This window comes from Nicotiana sylvestris, chromosome 4, assembly GCF_000393655.2.
Source record: "Nicotiana sylvestris chromosome 4, ASM39365v2, whole genome shotgun sequence".
NCBI lineage: Eukaryota > Viridiplantae > Streptophyta > Magnoliopsida > Solanales > Solanaceae > Nicotiana > Nicotiana sylvestris.
The window spans coordinates 71,591,214-71,607,863 of record NC_091060.1 but is presented as its reverse complement, the minus strand read 5'-3'; the positions used below and the strand labels follow the sequence as shown (position 1 = coordinate 71,607,863).

Genomic DNA, 16,650 nt, shown 5'->3' with positions numbered 1-16,650 from the left:
TGACAAGTACATATATCCTATTATCAATGTTGAGTGTATTCAATATTGATATCACATTATGTAGTCTAATAAGTAAAAGTAACTGAGATATAAAAACTAGCCATGTGATATCTTCCAACTTGATAAGCTTCTGAATTTTTGCTTTAGTAACACCTTAAACCTTTTTCCAGCAATGTATCAAATGTATATGCTCCAGTAATTCAGTTGTCTTACGTGAACCTCCTAGCCAGTTGCCCGCTTTTCTTAATATAGATAAATTCCAACCTTGTTGATCATGCGAGAGACTGTACTGTTGTATGGCATAATCGCTTGAATTACAGCATTCTTGTGTTAGAAACCATCAGTTGACTCTCTTCCTGAGATGATACATCACTGATCCAAGAGTACCACTCCATACCACTCGTGTATGGAGGGATTGGATCTCCTTGCCAAATATTTATTTGGTGCACACATATATCTTTTTCCCATTGATGATTAAGTAATACTATAAATAAAAAAGAAATAAACAAATGGGAAGTCTATTTACTCTTACATAATACATACATTAATAATCTATTTTGGACCTGTTCAAATCCAGCTCAACCGGGCGTTTGACCTGAAATTAAAGAATATTCACGTTCGAGTAGAGGCAGCAAGTTGAAGAAAACAAATGTCGTTGAATTACAGATAAAGAACGAGTCTTGTCTCTATCTTAATTTTCGGCTGAGCTGAAAATCCTCCAAATCACTAGTGACGGTGTTCTTCTCTGTCACTCTTATCTTCTATCTCACTTACCTCTACCGCTTATATATATTTATATATCTTTGTTGTTCCTATAAATTCTCTCTATATTGTTTTATCCGAATCTACATCTCCCTTTGCACTGCGGTCGGAAAATAGCCGCAGTGTTTGTTTCAGACATTCAACTTAATTTTGGGTAATTCCATTTTACTCCCTCTTTCTCATCTCTTTGTGTTGCAGCTGTGTACATTCTGATTCTTTCTTATTAAATTATGAACTTTTTTTCTGATGTAGAAATATTTTTGATCTCCATGATAGTGGGGGTGATACACTAATTCAGAAGCTGTGTTTCTTTTGCTTCTTTTTTTTAATATTTATTTTGCATCCTCAACCCCCCCCCCCGACTTTTAAGGGAGTTGTTGGGGTTTTGGTACAGGGATTTTGGCTGGTGCTATGGTTAGGGTAACTTAACACTTCTCTTTTGATCTCTACCGGCATGCAAAGACGGATCCAGAATTTAAACTATATAGATTCAACTTTAATGTTTTTAACTTGAACCCATTATATTTTTAAAATCATGGATTCATGTCTACTATTTTTGCAATTTTAGTGAATTTTTACACATAAATTTATACTCGGCGTCGGAAGTTATCAGTTCAATTGAAGCAGTCACTTAAATACTACATCTGACCCTGTTGGCATGCCTTACTTTTGCTTTGTTCATGTGAGAGGAGTATGTGCGAGGCAGTGGCCGAGTTGTCTACTAATTGCCCTCTTATTTTTGATTTGTTTGCATTTTGAAGCATTTATTCACAAATTTTCTATTGTTTAATGTTGAAAGGCTTAATGGTGGTAATTTGGTTTTGCTGTTCGGGAGAATATTTCTTCATAGAGTGATGATGAAGTAACTATATATGACTCGTTGTATGATCTTGAGCAGGTGATTCTTTGCTTGGAGCCTTGTACAGGATGGAAGTAACAGGAGGTTGAGACCTTTAAATTCTATGGCATTGGAAGGTATTCCTTCAATTTTTTTTATCTTTTTCTAAATAAATCTGTGTCTTTTTACTGAGTAGTTATTCGTTAGTCTTCTTTTGCTTTTGAAAGGTACTTAAAAACATTTACTTTTCTGAATAGGTATTTGGGAAATGCTTGGGGTAGCAGAAAACTTGCGGAAAATAGAAAGTGGTAGCAGCAAGGGTTGTCCGTCTAACAAGTTTTACCATAGGACCCGAAGAAGTGGCATGGAATTTGACTCTGATTGGACCAAGCATGGAAAATCATTGACCTTTACCGCACAAGTGATCAGTTCTTCAACGTCTTTTATCCCTTGGTCTTCTAAGATTGCAATTAGTGAAGGATATCATGAATTTCTTTAGTCAATTGCCAATTTATTCAATTACTTTAGAGAAGAGGCCTGGTCAATGATCGTATCACTTTGTCAAAAAATTGTTGTTTTAAAAAATGCTTGGTGTTGTAAGCGGAAACAAGAGAGTCACTGCATCGAGTATGTGTTCCACAGATTTGAGCCAGCAAGATAGTCTAGGTTTTGATTCCTTTTTAACTTATAATTATGTGTCTGATGGCCCCATCTTGCCTGGACTGCCAGATGATGTGGCAAAGTATTGCCTTGCACTTGTTCCCCGATCCGATTTTCCTGCTATGGGTGGTGCCTGCAAGCGGTGGAGGTCATTTCTGCGAAGCAAAGAGTTTATCAGCATTAGAAAGCTGGCTGGTCTGCTTGAGGAATGGCTTTATGTCCTGACTGTGAATGCTGAAGGAAGAGAAAGCTACTGGGAGGTTTTCGACTGTTTAGGAAACAAACACCATCAGCTCCCACAGATGCCCGGTCATATAAAGGCTGCTTTTGGAATTGTAGTTCTCAATGGTAAACTTCTTGTTATGGGTGGTCATTCCATGATTGATGAATCTGGGTCGGTGTCAACCGACGTTTATCAATACGATTCTTACTTGAACAGGTCTGTCAGTGCTTCTGTTTTTATTTCCTTCTCTTTTTGGGGGCGAAATGGACGCATGTTTTCAACTACTGTAAGGTGGGATAATGCATGAGTAGGAGGTTTTGGCGGTGCCGTTCCATATAAGATAATTTAGTTTTCCTCCCCAAAAATAAATTATCTAGCTGACCCAACCTTCCCCACTAGTGGGATTTAACTGGGTCGTTGTTGTTGTTGTAGCTGACCCAACCTTGATAGAAATTTCTGGATTTTGTTTTTCATGTTTACAGATGAAAAATGTGTTGGTGGTTGTGATTTGGGTTGTTTACCTTGCTATCGTTTTTAAAAACATTTATCGCTGATTTTACTTTACTAGCCACTCAACTTCCAAGATATCCCAAATATTTTGGTAACTTCCCTAGATTCTCTCTTGTTTTCATCATTATCAATCACGAGATTCGTTATTATGCCTTACTGTAATGTAGTTTTCCTTATTTTTGTGTACTTTCAACTGCCCATTTTCCTAGTAGACATGTGCCAGAATGCTTTTTGAGATAGCTTTGCCTTTACCACCAATATAAAAACACTATCAATCCAAGTGTATTTATCATTAAAAATTTGCTCACCTGCGTCTGATTTAAGAGTGCTTCAAATATTGGAAACCCTTGTCATCTCCTTCTCAGAAATTGTTGCAAGTAAAATAGACATTGTGGATTTAACAATAAAAAAAATAGAAACATAGACTTTGTTGATTGACATTATGGATCTGTTGGTTTATTTGCATCCCTGGCCGGAGTAAACTTCACTTGGAATTACTAGGTCAATTGACACCACAACTAGGCTGGTCCCTTTTGGAAGTAGTAGCTTCTCTTTTCTCTTCCCACAATTTCCCTTTATTTGTTGGTAGGATGACAGCCTGGCATAAAGACTGTGTGTGCAATTTGATCTGCTGATTTGAACTGAGTTATATTATTTCCTGCTTGAAATCTAAAGGTATAAGAGATCTATTGATGTTTTGAATGATTCATGTTTCTTTTTTTCCTTTTATATATCTTGGGCAGGTGGAGCAAAATGGCTAGCATGAACATGGCACGTTATGATTTTGCTTGTGCTGAGGTGAATGGAATGGTTTATGCAGTTGGTGGTTTCGGGATAGATGGAGAATCTCTTTCTTGTGCTGAGGTTTATGATCCAGATCAAGATAAATGGACTGTGATCGAGAGTCTTCGCAGGCCAAGGTGGGGCTGCTTTGCGTGTGGATTTGGGGGAAAGCTTTATATTATGGGTGGTCGATCAAGTTTTACAATTGGGAATTCAAGGTCTGTTGATGTGTATAATCCCAAGAGTCACACTTGGGGCGAGATGAAAAAAGGTTGTGTTATGGTTACCGCTCATGCTGTTCTGGAAAAAAAGCTCTTCTGCATAGAATGGAAGAACCAGCGGAAACTATCCATTTTCAATCCGGAGGACAATTCATGGAAGATGGAGCCAGTTCCAGTGACAGGGAGTTCAAGCATTCGATTCCAGTTTGGCATACTGGATGGGAAGCTTTTGCTGTTTTCTCTACAAGGCAATCCTGGTTATAACACCCTGCTATATAATCCTAATGCAGCTCCAGAATCACAGTGGCAGACTTGTGACATAAAGCCATCTGGTGCGTGCCTTTGTACTGTTACAATCAAGGCATAAAAATCAAATTGCAAGAAAGAGTTAGAAGACTCCAATGCATCTATGATCATCGACGCACAAATGTCTGTATACTCAGTTTCTCTTCAGGTGTGATGATCAGTTAACCTGTTAGGTTCCTCTAAAACTATTTCAAAATTTGAACTGCTTCTGAATGACTTGTGTTTTCTCTTGCTCAACTTCAATCTGATCTTAGACGGCTTCTTCTATAATTATGGCTTTTATCTTCTGTTAAATATGACTGAAACTCCTTCTTGAAGGATGTTGTACTCCCTAAAAGATATATGCTGTCACCCTGGACATGCTTTTCATGTCGTTACCAAATTGTAAATAAAAAATAATTCTTTTGGTATCTGTTCATGTATTTGATCTGGTTCACCCAATAATTTTCAATTTTATACTATTGAATAGCTCATGCGAGAAAACCTTCATTTTTTTTCAACATAGTATGCTTTGGTTTCTTTAGAAATATCTTTTTCATTTTTCCTATTTTTGAGTTCCAAACAGAATCTTACAGTCTAATTACTTTTGTCGTTCAAATTATTGTATACACATCTATGAGGCGTTTGTAGCGACAAATGATTGTCTAAAACAAATATATAAAGAAGCAATGAATGTAGAAGGCTGCTTTGCTGGTTCTTGAGGGTGCTATGTAGTTGAAAGGTGGGAGTTGTAATGCGGAAGGGACAACCTTCAGCGTTTTTCAGTAAGGCCTCAGGGCCTAAGCACTAGTTTGTGTAACTGTATGAAAATGAGATGTTTGCTATTGTAACTGCAATCCAGAAGTGGTGACTGGTGACCATATTTGATGGGTATACATTTTATAACAAACAGATCATCAAAGTCTGAATCATATTTTGGAGCAAATGATAGCCTCTCCTAGTCAGTAGAAGTGGGCAGCCAAGTTGATGGGATATGACTATGCCATTGTCTATAAAAAAAAATAAAAAAAATAAAAAAGGAAAGAAAATGCAGGGTTGAGCACAAAATTGCACTTTGATTTCCTGGTCACTGCCAGCTATTACAGCAGGTTAAAGACTCTTACTAATGACAACATATCCAGTACTATCACAATGCATTAGAGCTAAAGATTCATACTTATAATATGACAAGATATCCAGTACTATCAATGAATTGGAGGAAAATGCAAGACTCTAAGCCAGGGTATGAATGGAGAAATGGTTTCTTATACAGGAAAGGTAAGGTAGTGATTAGTAGGTATTGAGCTGAGCTAAAATTAATTTTGATGATCAACAAAGAGTGATTAAAGAACCGGGTCTTTTGAAGATATTTTTGGTGCAATAAACAAGGTTGATGACTTGTCAAGCTGATGTTAAAGAACCAGGTTCCTCGATGAGTTGATCAGGAGCTGCAAATCGATTTCTAGTGCAAGTAGAATTCTTTGGAGGTTTTTTTCGCTGGCTACAAGTATTGTACTAGCCAGAAGAAGTTGTGTTCAACAAGGATTCTATTTATGGGAATACTTGCATAGAAGAAAAGGCGTGTAAAGTTGGAAATATTTTAGGAAATCAAGTTCAGTTGGGATTGTTTTCCTTAACCGATATATTTTAGGTTTTGGAGCAAACATTTGAGAAGATTTTGGCCCAACTTCATGCCTATACAAAGCATCATGTTGCTGCTATTATTGCTAACACTATTTCGCACAAATACTGCAAATCACTGTTGGTGAATAGCAATCATATCAAAAAGGTGCTTTCACGAATTCAAGCTGCGCAATTGAAAAACCTGGTCTGAAGATGATGTTGTCTAGTTCTTCAGTTGTTGAGTCTTGATTTAGTATTCCTTAATTGTAACCTATTTTTCTTTGGATAAGTGTATTTGTAGATTATCAAATTCTAAGAATTTATTTAGAAGTTTTTTAGGCTAAAGTTTATAGTCTAGGAGAGTTAACTATAATTGGATTGATTGCAGGGGTTGAGGTACTTGTAAGGCCCCTTAATATAAATAATTATATGTGAAAATAGTTTCTAAAACATGTTGAGGAGGTTTATAGGTGGGAAGAATTTGTTTGGAAAAAGTTGGATATATTAAGTGGAAAAGATATCTAAATTTGCACAACACATGCATTTAAGCAAGTATTATTCTCATAGAATAAAGATATTTTCCTCCATTTATTTACTGGTTCTTGTGATGTTGATATTATTTCTATGGTTTTTTTTGTTGGTGATACTGATATATTGTCTCTTTTCGCCTTCCTAAGCCGAGGGTCTATCGGAAACAGCTACTCTATTCCTTTGGGGTAGAGGTAAGGTCTGCGTACTCACTATCCTCTTCAGATCCCACTTGTGGGATTTTACTGGGTCGTTGTTGTTGTATAAAGATATTTTCCATAAATTTTGTCCCTAAAGCGTAGTCCTTCGAGTTTGGTTTCAAATGGATTAAAAAATTTTGTCATTTGGATATTTCTACAAGAAGTTATGATCAAATTGCTAAAATAAGGCAGGCGGAACAAGGAAAAATTTTGCTAAGGGTTTATGGCCTTAAATGGCGTCTCGAGATCTCCATTTTTCGTTTTGCATATCAGATGTCAACAAATGAGGGTGACATCGTGTAATCATAGTTTCGATAGCTCACTTCTCCCACTCCTCTTGGATGGTTCCTGGAGCTCCTCTCCACCCTCTCAAGACCTCCAACTCCTTCCATCTTAAAATTGAGTAATACCCACTAATTTGGTGTTTCATTCCATCATTTTCACCTTAAAACTAACTCAATCTACCATGCAATCATAAGATTTTCAAGGAATCTTCCCAAAAGCTCAAGTGGGGACTTTGCAAGATTTACTCCCAAAAGGTAATTCCATCTCTTTGGACTTGTATGAATGGCTTAATAATGAATATATGAGTATGAGTTTAGAGGTAGAACTTGTGGGATGGTGATTGGAAGCAATAAGTTCACCAATTGAAATTTTGAGAATTTGTAGAGCATGAAAAGTGATTTGTTTAATAATTGGTTGGCTGGGAGTAGATGGTAAAATATGAATATGTTGGTGGAGGTCCTAAGCTATTTAAGGTTAGTTTTTGTATGAATTGGTCGGACAAAGAGAGGGTATTGGATAAAGAAATATTATTGATGAAGGTTGTAGAGAAATGTGCATACTAGATGCTTGATATAATGCATAAGTGAGCAAAATATAAAACATCCTTAGTAATACTAGTACAAATATGTTGCATTATTGTAGATTGAAGTTGTTTAGTGTGGTGGACTTTCATAGTATCATTAAGGGGCGAATTCGAGGTATGTTGGCTAAACTCCTTTCTTAGAATCGGATTCCACGAATTCTTTATAAACTCCAAGCATGGTTTGTTCTAGTTCCTATTTTTATCGTTTCGAATTGCTACTAATGGATGAATTACCCAAATGCTTGTGTACTCAAGTCATGTTCCAATTACCGCTATTATATTACTCTCCTTTGAGAAAATATTTCAGTATGATTGATGTTCCAATGGCTTATGGTCTTGATTCATGTTACTTTGCCACCATTATGCCCTCCTCCTTTGAATTATTTTCTCAAATGTTTAAGTTTTTATGTACTCGTGTGTTTACAGTTATAACGTTTCAAATATTGGAACTGCCAAATGCTCATGAAACTCTAGACATGTCTTAATTGCCAATGCCATGCTCTTTTCCTTGAAAATATTTTAATGCTTACTTTTGAATTTCCATATGCACATGAATATGAAATTATGGTCTGCCAATAATTTGAATACATTTCTATGATTTTTGATGACTTAAGGCATATATTATGAAATGAAAGAAAATATTTGACATGTGCCCATTGTGCCAAGAATGAAGATGTTATGCATGGTTGAAAGTTCCAATGAAACGAAAAATCATATGAAGGGCTATGAGATGAATTACACACATACATATATACATACATACACACATACATACATACATACATACATACATACATACATACATACATACATACATACATACATACATACATACATACATATATATATATATATATATATATATATATATATATATATATATATATATGCATCTATCTTCTAGATTTTATGTTGTTTCTATTTTTCCTATGATTTCTGTGGTGGTACTGATATTGTCACATTTTGTCTTTTTGTCTTCTTGAGCCGAGGGTCTTTCGGAAATAGCCTCTCTACTCCTTCAGGGTAGGGATAAGGTCTGCGTACACACTGTACTCTCCAGACCCCACTAGTGAGATTTTACTGGGTCGTTGTTGTTGTTATTGTGTGTGTGTGTGTATATATATATATATATATATATAGGGTTTGTAAAGGCTCATACTCGAAACTACACGTACTGGTGTAGGAGATGATTGAGAGACAAATTTCCTTGCACTATGATGAGATTATTCCCTTGATTGAGATGAATTTATTGCTAGCATCAGTCCATGTACACATGTCGACCCACACGATATTGTGGGGAGAAGGCTTAGCCTATCGAGCAGAGATCAGACACCATGTCGCGCACATGGTGGTTCTTCCTTCCTATTTCGATGTTGATCCGCATTCCTCATGCCATCTGATAATGAAATATCTTATCTGTTGTTGAAAGATTTTGGGAAAAATCACAGTTTTTCTGATATGCTCACATTCTGGTGATTTCGGTGAAAGATTTGGGTTTTACTGTTATACCTAAAAATCATGCCTATTTTCTGTAATTGTGAACGAGTTGAGCATCATATATTTGAGTTATTACTTGTATTATTTTTATTATATTGTTATGAGTTGTTCTTGGCTATTGGTGTTGGACTCTGACCGTTGTCCAAGCTCGTCACTACTTTTAACTTAAGGTTAGATTTGTTGCTTATTGAGTACGTAGGATCAGTTGTACTCATACTACACCTCTGCACCTTGCGTGCACATTTTGGAGCCGATGTTGTTGTGTATGGCAGGAGCTGGCATTGAAGATGAACCTGTGTTTTGGTTATAGCTGCCTTTTGTTCATGGTAGTTTCAGATTTATAAAAATCTGTTTAAGTACATTTCGAACAAATGATGTATTTATTTCATAGTAGTTTTGCACTCTAAATCTACAAAGCACATGATTTGTACTACCAATCCTTGGGATTTTGTATAAAGTTCCGTTATTTCACCATTTATTTCCTCAGTAAATCTCACTTGAATTGGATTATTGTTCATTGGCTTACCGAGCAGGTTGGATAAGGTGTCATCACGACTAGTTGGATTTTGGGTCGTGACACTAAACATATCATCAATATAAACCTCCATTGATTTTCCTATTTTTTCTTCGAACATCCGGTTAACTAGGTGTTGATATGTGGCACCGGCATTCTTTAGCCCAAATGGCATTACGTTATAACAGTAGGTGCCAAATTTAGCTATAAAAGAAATCTTTACTTGGTCGCCCGAGTCCATCTGAATTTGGTTGTATCCGGAATAAACATCAAAAAAACTTAGTATCTCGTGCCCAGTCATCGCATCGATCATTCGGTCGATGTTAGGCAAAGGAAATGAATTCTTTGGACAAGCCTTGTTTAGGTCCTTATAATATACACACATTCTAAGTTTGTTTCCTTTTTTAGGCACGACCACTACCTTAGCTAGCTAATCGAGGTATTTAACTTCCTGAATGGAACCTATTTTCAGAAGTTTAGATACCTCGTCTTTGATGAACGCGTGTTTGATCTCGGACTGTAGCCTCCTCTTTTGTTTGACCTGGTGAAATTTTGGCTCCAAGCTCAATTTGTGTGTAGTCACCTCTAGTGGGATCCCTGTCATATCTAAGTGGGACCAGGCAAAACTATCGACATTAGCTTTAAGGAAATCAATAAGCTTTTTCCTGAGCTCGGGAGTTACCCCTGTGCCTATGTATACCTTATTATCCGGTAGATACTCGATCAGTATGACGTACTCCAATTACTCAATGTCGATTTGGTAGCACCGGTATTATCGGGTGCTATAAAGGATCTCGGGACACCGTAATCATCCTCTTCATTTGCTGTGTGCCTTTCCTATTTCCCCAGCCCGGTCAGGGCGGGTACTGCTAATTGCTACTTGGTTTCTTTCTCTTCGACCAATCCCCTACTTTTTAATGTCGTGACCGTGGGCACCGGATCACTTCCTCGACATCGAACATCTCCTTTACTGCCAGTTGTTCCCCATAGACCGTTTTGATTCCGCCCAGAGTGGAAAACTTCAATGCTTGATGTAAGGTCGAAGAAACCGCTCTCATGCTGTGGATCCATAGCCCCACGAACAAGGCGTTGTATCTCATATCCCCCTCGATCACGTAAAATTTCGTTTCATGCATGGTCCCGACAGTGTTTATTGGTAGGGTTATTTCACCCTTCGTTGTTTCGTATGCCATGTTGAACCAGTTCAGTACTAGTACTACCGATGCGATTCGGTCCAATAATCCTAATTGCTCTACGACCCTCAATCAGATGTGTTGGCCAAGCTACCTGGATCAATTAACATACATATAACTCGAGATTTATTGATAAGTACGGATATTACTAGTGCATCATAGTGAGGCTGGATGATGCCCTCGGCATCCTATCGCTGAACGAGATGGACCCCTTCGGGATGTAATCCCAAGTGCATTTTCCCTTGTGATAGAAACTTTTGGTGCGTTTTATCATCGGCCCTTATGGGACATACACTCCCCTAATGATCATGTTGATCACATGTTGAGGCTTCTCCTACTCAAATTGTTTGTTGGCGTCCCTGTTTTTGAAATGATTTTTGGACCTCTCACTTAGGAACTCCCGAAGATGAACATTGTTGAGTCGAGCCACTTCCTCCCTTAGCTGTCGACAATCTTCGGTCCTGTGACCATGAGTACTATGGTATTTACATACCAAGGTTGCGATCCCTCTATGCGGGATCGGATTGAAGTGTCCTAGGCCATGTGGTCTCATTGATGTGACCAATGGCCGATACTATACTTAGAGCGTCCACGTTGAAGTTATATTCTGATAGTCTCGAGGCTTCCGTACCCCCAAGTGATCTATCGATACCGTTCTTATTCATCAGACCTCGGTTGCTAGGTCCTTGGTCGCTTCTCCTGTCGTTCTTGGTTAGGTGGCGACGAGATCTATTTCCCCTTATGTTCGATATGTATGGCTAATACTGATCTCGGACTGGCCTTTGCTCATGGTCCATAATTCTTTTAGATATGTCATTCACTCTGTTGGGTAAACAAACTCCGAGGGGGCCCCCAGCTGGTCGTCCTCTACTCTGATCTTTGACTGATACCTTTTATGGACATCGGCCCAAGTAACTGTTGGGTACTCCACCAAGTTTTGCTTCAATTGTTGAGAAGCAATGGGACTTTAGGGGTTGAGCCCTTGAGTGAATGCCTAAATGACCAATCATCTGCAATCGGGGGCAGGTCCATTCGCTCTATTTGGAATCTCGACACAAACTCTCTAAGCATCTCTTATCTCTCTGCTTGACTTTGAAGAGGTCAGACTTCCTCATCTCGACCTTAATGGAACCATCATGGGCTTTAACGAAGGCAGCTGCAAGCATAGCAAATGAATCAATAGAATTTGGAGGCAAGTTATGTGATGGTAGGCTATAATCCCGTGTTTCAGTCGTTTATTTCACTCTAATTTACTTCACTTTAATTGAGTTTGAGCTTTAGTTGCTAGTGTTTTTGCACTAATTGCGTGTTTTATGCCTTGTAGGAGTGATTCCGAGCTATGTAGATGTTATGTAACAAATTCGAGCTTTTTGGAGCTTTAAAGTATGAGTAAAAGCCCAAGGGATTAAGCCGGGATCGTATTCGGGGGTCGAGAACCACGTTAGCTTTTTGGAGCTTTGAAGTATGAGTAAAAGCCCAAGGGATTAAGCCAGGATCGTGTTCGGGGGTCGAGAACCACGTCTGGACTTCAAAAATGAAGCATAAAGCCAAGCTCTGAGAAATCACCACAGCCGCAATGTGCGGGGTGCCGCGTGGCACACCACGGCTGCCCAAAATGTTGCTGCCTTGAAATTGCAAGCCCTCTGATAATCTCCAGTGCTGCCTTGTGCATTTTTTATATAGCTAGAATCTTATTTCGCGCAGAAAAAGGTGTTTCCGTTTGGGCCCAACCCTACTTAGTATAAATACATGTAAAAACGTTATTTTGAGGACTTTTGACACATCTTAGACCTAAAGAATCCAAGGAGGAGGTGGAGAAGCAAAAGCACAAGGATTTTATCATTCAATCCTCACTCGAGACAAAAGTTTGGATCGTTTATGTTTTCCTTTAAGCTGAACATATTTGTGATGAATTACTCCATATCTATGGAGTAGTTCCCTTTAGGGTTTGATGGATTTGGTGTATTGATACTTGTTTGTGGATATTAACTCTAGTTTTTATGTATTGAATCGTTTTGGATGTTTTAACTGTGGCATCTATATGCACTTATTCATGTTTCCGAGAGGGGCATAATTTGTGATATTTTTGCATACTATTTTGTTGGTTGAATTCATTAATTATTCTTAGTAATCGGAAGAGGCTAGTTGAATTGTTGATTAAACCTAGTTAGGAGGATAATCGAGAGAGGCTCTCCTAAAGACCAATCCACTACGAATTCTTGCATATCTTCACAAGCTTAAATTGGTTCATCTTGTGAGGTTGAGACTTTATCGAGAGTGTAGTTTCTACTAAACAATTGAATTAATAACCAAGTGAATTAGAGAGACTCACTTGAATATTAGAAGTGAATTATCTAGAGTTAGATCCCAAACATTTGTCTTGCACCTATACTATCAACCCTATATTCTCCTAATTGATAACCTTCTTTGCTCAGTACTTGCGTCAATTGTCATTAGCCAATAGTTTAGATTCTTCGCCAATTTTAGTTTTGATCATACAAACCTCAATTGTTGATCATCTTAGATAGCAATCTATCTACAAACTATGATAATACTGTTTAACTCCAATCCTTGTGGATATGATATTATATTTTACTATATTCGACTAGTGAGCATATTTAAGTTTGTGTTTCAAGCTCATCAAATTTTGGCGATGTTTCCGTGGATTGGAAATCACTAGTATTTGAAATAGTTTGTAGTGCTAATTCAGGAATTAGGTTTTAGTTTTTCTTTTCTCTTTTCTTTTCTATTTTATTTTCTTTATTAGTTAACTTTTTTCAAAATTTGTTTTGTAGTTCCTAATAAGTTAGAGAAGATACTGTAGATATTGAACTCTAAATGTTGTGAAGATGGAGTACAACCAGCCTAAGAAAACGGTTGAAGAGTTAGCAGCTGAATATTATCAGCAGTCTGCTATGTGTTTTAAATACGGTGGAAATCATCTATGGGTTGACTGTCAGGTAGGTAAGTATTCTTCTTATGGTTTGTATTTTGAACACTCTCACTCTATTTCTAGTTCGTACAAGTATGAGAATCCATATGGGCACAATCTTGATTCTGGTTGGGATGAATATCGTTATTATAGTGAAAGCGAAGTGAGACAACCACCTCAAGAGAGAATGATAGTTTGGAAGAGCTTGTGTATAAGTTCATAAATAAACCGGAAGAGAGATTTAAACAAGATGATTAAGCCATGAACAACCTAACAATGCAAGAAAGTCAAATAATAAGTACATTTTTAGAAAGCTCATTGCGTTGTGATGGTGAGTATATGGAGGAGATACCCTGTGAGAATGAGCCTACCCAAGAGGATGAGCATCCACATAGAGAGCTTTTCACTGTTCAAGAGGACTCTGATTCAACTGAGATGATCTAAAATAAGGATGTGGTTGAGTGTGAAGCATCGGAAGAAGAGTTCAAACCCCCATCCACCTTTCCACATCTACATCATATAGTAGAAGAGAATGAGAAACAAATGATCTTGGACACACCAAAGGAATATTCACTTGACCTTTCGTCCTTATTTTCTTATTCTAACCTTGATCATGTGAATTTTATTTTTGGGGATTTACAGGAAATATATGGATTGATCCTGTGAAATAATGCAGGAATAAGTTGAGGATCATCATGAACGAGCAATTCACCGTTCAAGATGAGGACGAGAAAGAAAGAAAAGAGCAGGTATTGCAGATATTCCCAAAAGACTTGAGTTTAATGAGCTCCATAAAGAATCCCAAGGAGCAAAAACGAGTAAGGAGTTCAGAATTAGGGGTGGAGTTCATAAGTTACTCGGAAAAGAGGAAAATTTAGGGAAGTTTCCTTTATCTTATGCTTTTTAATTGTGTGTCATGGGGACATACCACAACTTAAAGTGTGGGGTGGGGGAAAATTGTATGTTGTATGTATATGGGTTAGTTTTTGTATTTTAGTGGTTAGAAAAATTTGAAAAACATAAAAAATTTAAAATTTTATACTTTTCCCGACGATGGATATCATATCGACATGTTTCTTGAGGGATTAAAGTCGAAAGAAAAAAAAGACAAATTTTTTTTCTTTGTTAGGTAGTGTATTAATTACCCCTTGAATTTTCTTTGTGTCGTGGTCCTTTTTCAAGAATTTTATTTGAACCGGATGTAGTTAGTTTTTATTTTTGGTTAGGAGTAGGAAACATAGTGTTGTGATTTGAATTGAAGCAATATATCTTGACTTTATTATACCTTGAGAATAGTGAGTGCTTTAGTTGTGACGCTTAGGCTCAGTTTTTGACTCTTGTATAAGTACCTTAAATTATATGATCTTAACTTTGCTTAACTTCTTTGACTAGAGTGTCTTGATGAGTCCAATCCGGAGTGAGTTATGTGCCATGTGTGTGTGAGGTTTTGTATTATTCTGTGCATTGCATTTGATGTCTAGAACTTGCCGTGTGTGTTTGCAAAGAGTAATAGTAGTTTAGTCAGTCTTGGAAGTGATATAGGCATTTCTTTGCTGAGCCAGTTATTTGCTTTTACCCACCTAATTGTTATGTATCTTAGTTAACCCCTTTGAGCCTGTAATCCTGATTCTTTGGCAACTTCATTAAGAGCCTTACCTATTTGTTTGAATTGACCATCTATCTGAACCATATACCTCTCATGAGCACTTGAATTTGTTATGAACTTTGTAAAAGTTAAAGTATGGTGTTACAACCCATATCCACATGTGTTAGTTCATGCCATATATTAGTTAACATATATCCAAGAAGGAATTATCTTTGAGATGATAAGAAGTCAATCCTATTGGTCTTAAGTGATACAAGAGTGTATAAGGGTGATTAACCAGTATTAGAAGTTAAACGAATCAAGGATGTTGTAACTCGAATTTTCAGGTAATCTAGCGGTGCTTAATACACTCAAGAGGTCATTTATGAAGGTATTTTAATCATATAATATCCGTATCATAAGTCTTGAAGTCAAACGAGTTATGAAACAAAAGTCGACAAAAGTTGTCGCAACTTAGGTTCATAATTTTACTTAAACATTAGGTCAAATGTTTCTAATCTTTTCTCATAATTTACAAGGAATTATGGGGTGATCTACCAACCAAATTAAATATCTATGAGTCTAGTTTCCAACGCATTAAACCGTTCATCGATACGATCTCGGAGTAGAGAGATATTCGCGTTTTCGCGAGACTGCGCCAAGCACCTCTCTATGGGGCCCACTAAGTCGGTTTAAGATATTTGGACCTATATAGGATGACTCCAACCCGTTTTAAGTCATTTCTTTTCACTATTTTCAGACCTTAGAACCCTAGGAACATCCTCTCAAGGTTCTCTCAAGATTCAAGACCCAAAAAAGGGCAAACAACACAAATCAAGTGTCGGGAATTCCGTGGCGCTAGTAAGTCTCTTGTTCTTCTTGTTGTTGCTCATTTTTGTGTCGTTCCAGCTCGTGTGGGAGGTGGTTTTAAAGGGTTTATGTTCTTTAAATACTCCCTAATGTTCTTAATATCAATCCTAGGTGATTTCAAGCCTTCTAAAGTGATTCTTGTGCCGAAAAACACTAATTGATCGCTAGTTTCATTTTTTTGTTGTTGTGGCAGCATTGGAGGGATATTTCTTGGAAATTTAAGGTCAAATTGGAGTTGTTCTCTCTGTATAAAGGTAAGGAACCTCTTACTCTATATGTATTTAAGATTATCCAAGTTGCGGCTAAGCCATTGAAGCTAGAACTTGTGAGATATATATCGAAAGGCTTGGTAGTAATGTTATTGTTTTGTGGACTGTTTTGCGTTGTTGTTGGGCTGCATATTTTACTACTATCTTGTGGAGTTTTGGAGGAGGAAGGGTGTGGAGAAACACCATATATATGTAGGGTTATGGGCTGATAGTTATTCGTAACATTTCCAGGTTGTTTGACACGACTACGGTGGTCGTCGTATGTATGGAGTGATTAGGCTATGTGTGG

The 16,650-nt window shown here is 37.4% G+C and overlaps 1 protein-coding gene across 1 annotated transcript; it reads left to right on the top strand.

Annotated features, from left to right (window-relative positions):
• Positions 1-635: 635 nt before the first annotated feature.
• On the top strand, positions 636-4,713 carry LOC104221660 (F-box/kelch-repeat protein At1g67480). The gene is made up of 4 exons (XM_009772767.2): positions 636-916; positions 1,661-1,737; positions 1,858-2,699; positions 3,737-4,713. Exons 3-4 carry the CDS (start codon positions 2,185-2,187, stop codon positions 4,362-4,364), a joined length of 1,143 nt encoding a protein of 380 aa, XP_009771069.1. The 5' UTR covers positions 636-916; positions 1,661-1,737; positions 1,858-2,184; the 3' UTR covers positions 4,365-4,713.
• Positions 4,714-16,650: the final 11,937 nt, after the last annotated feature.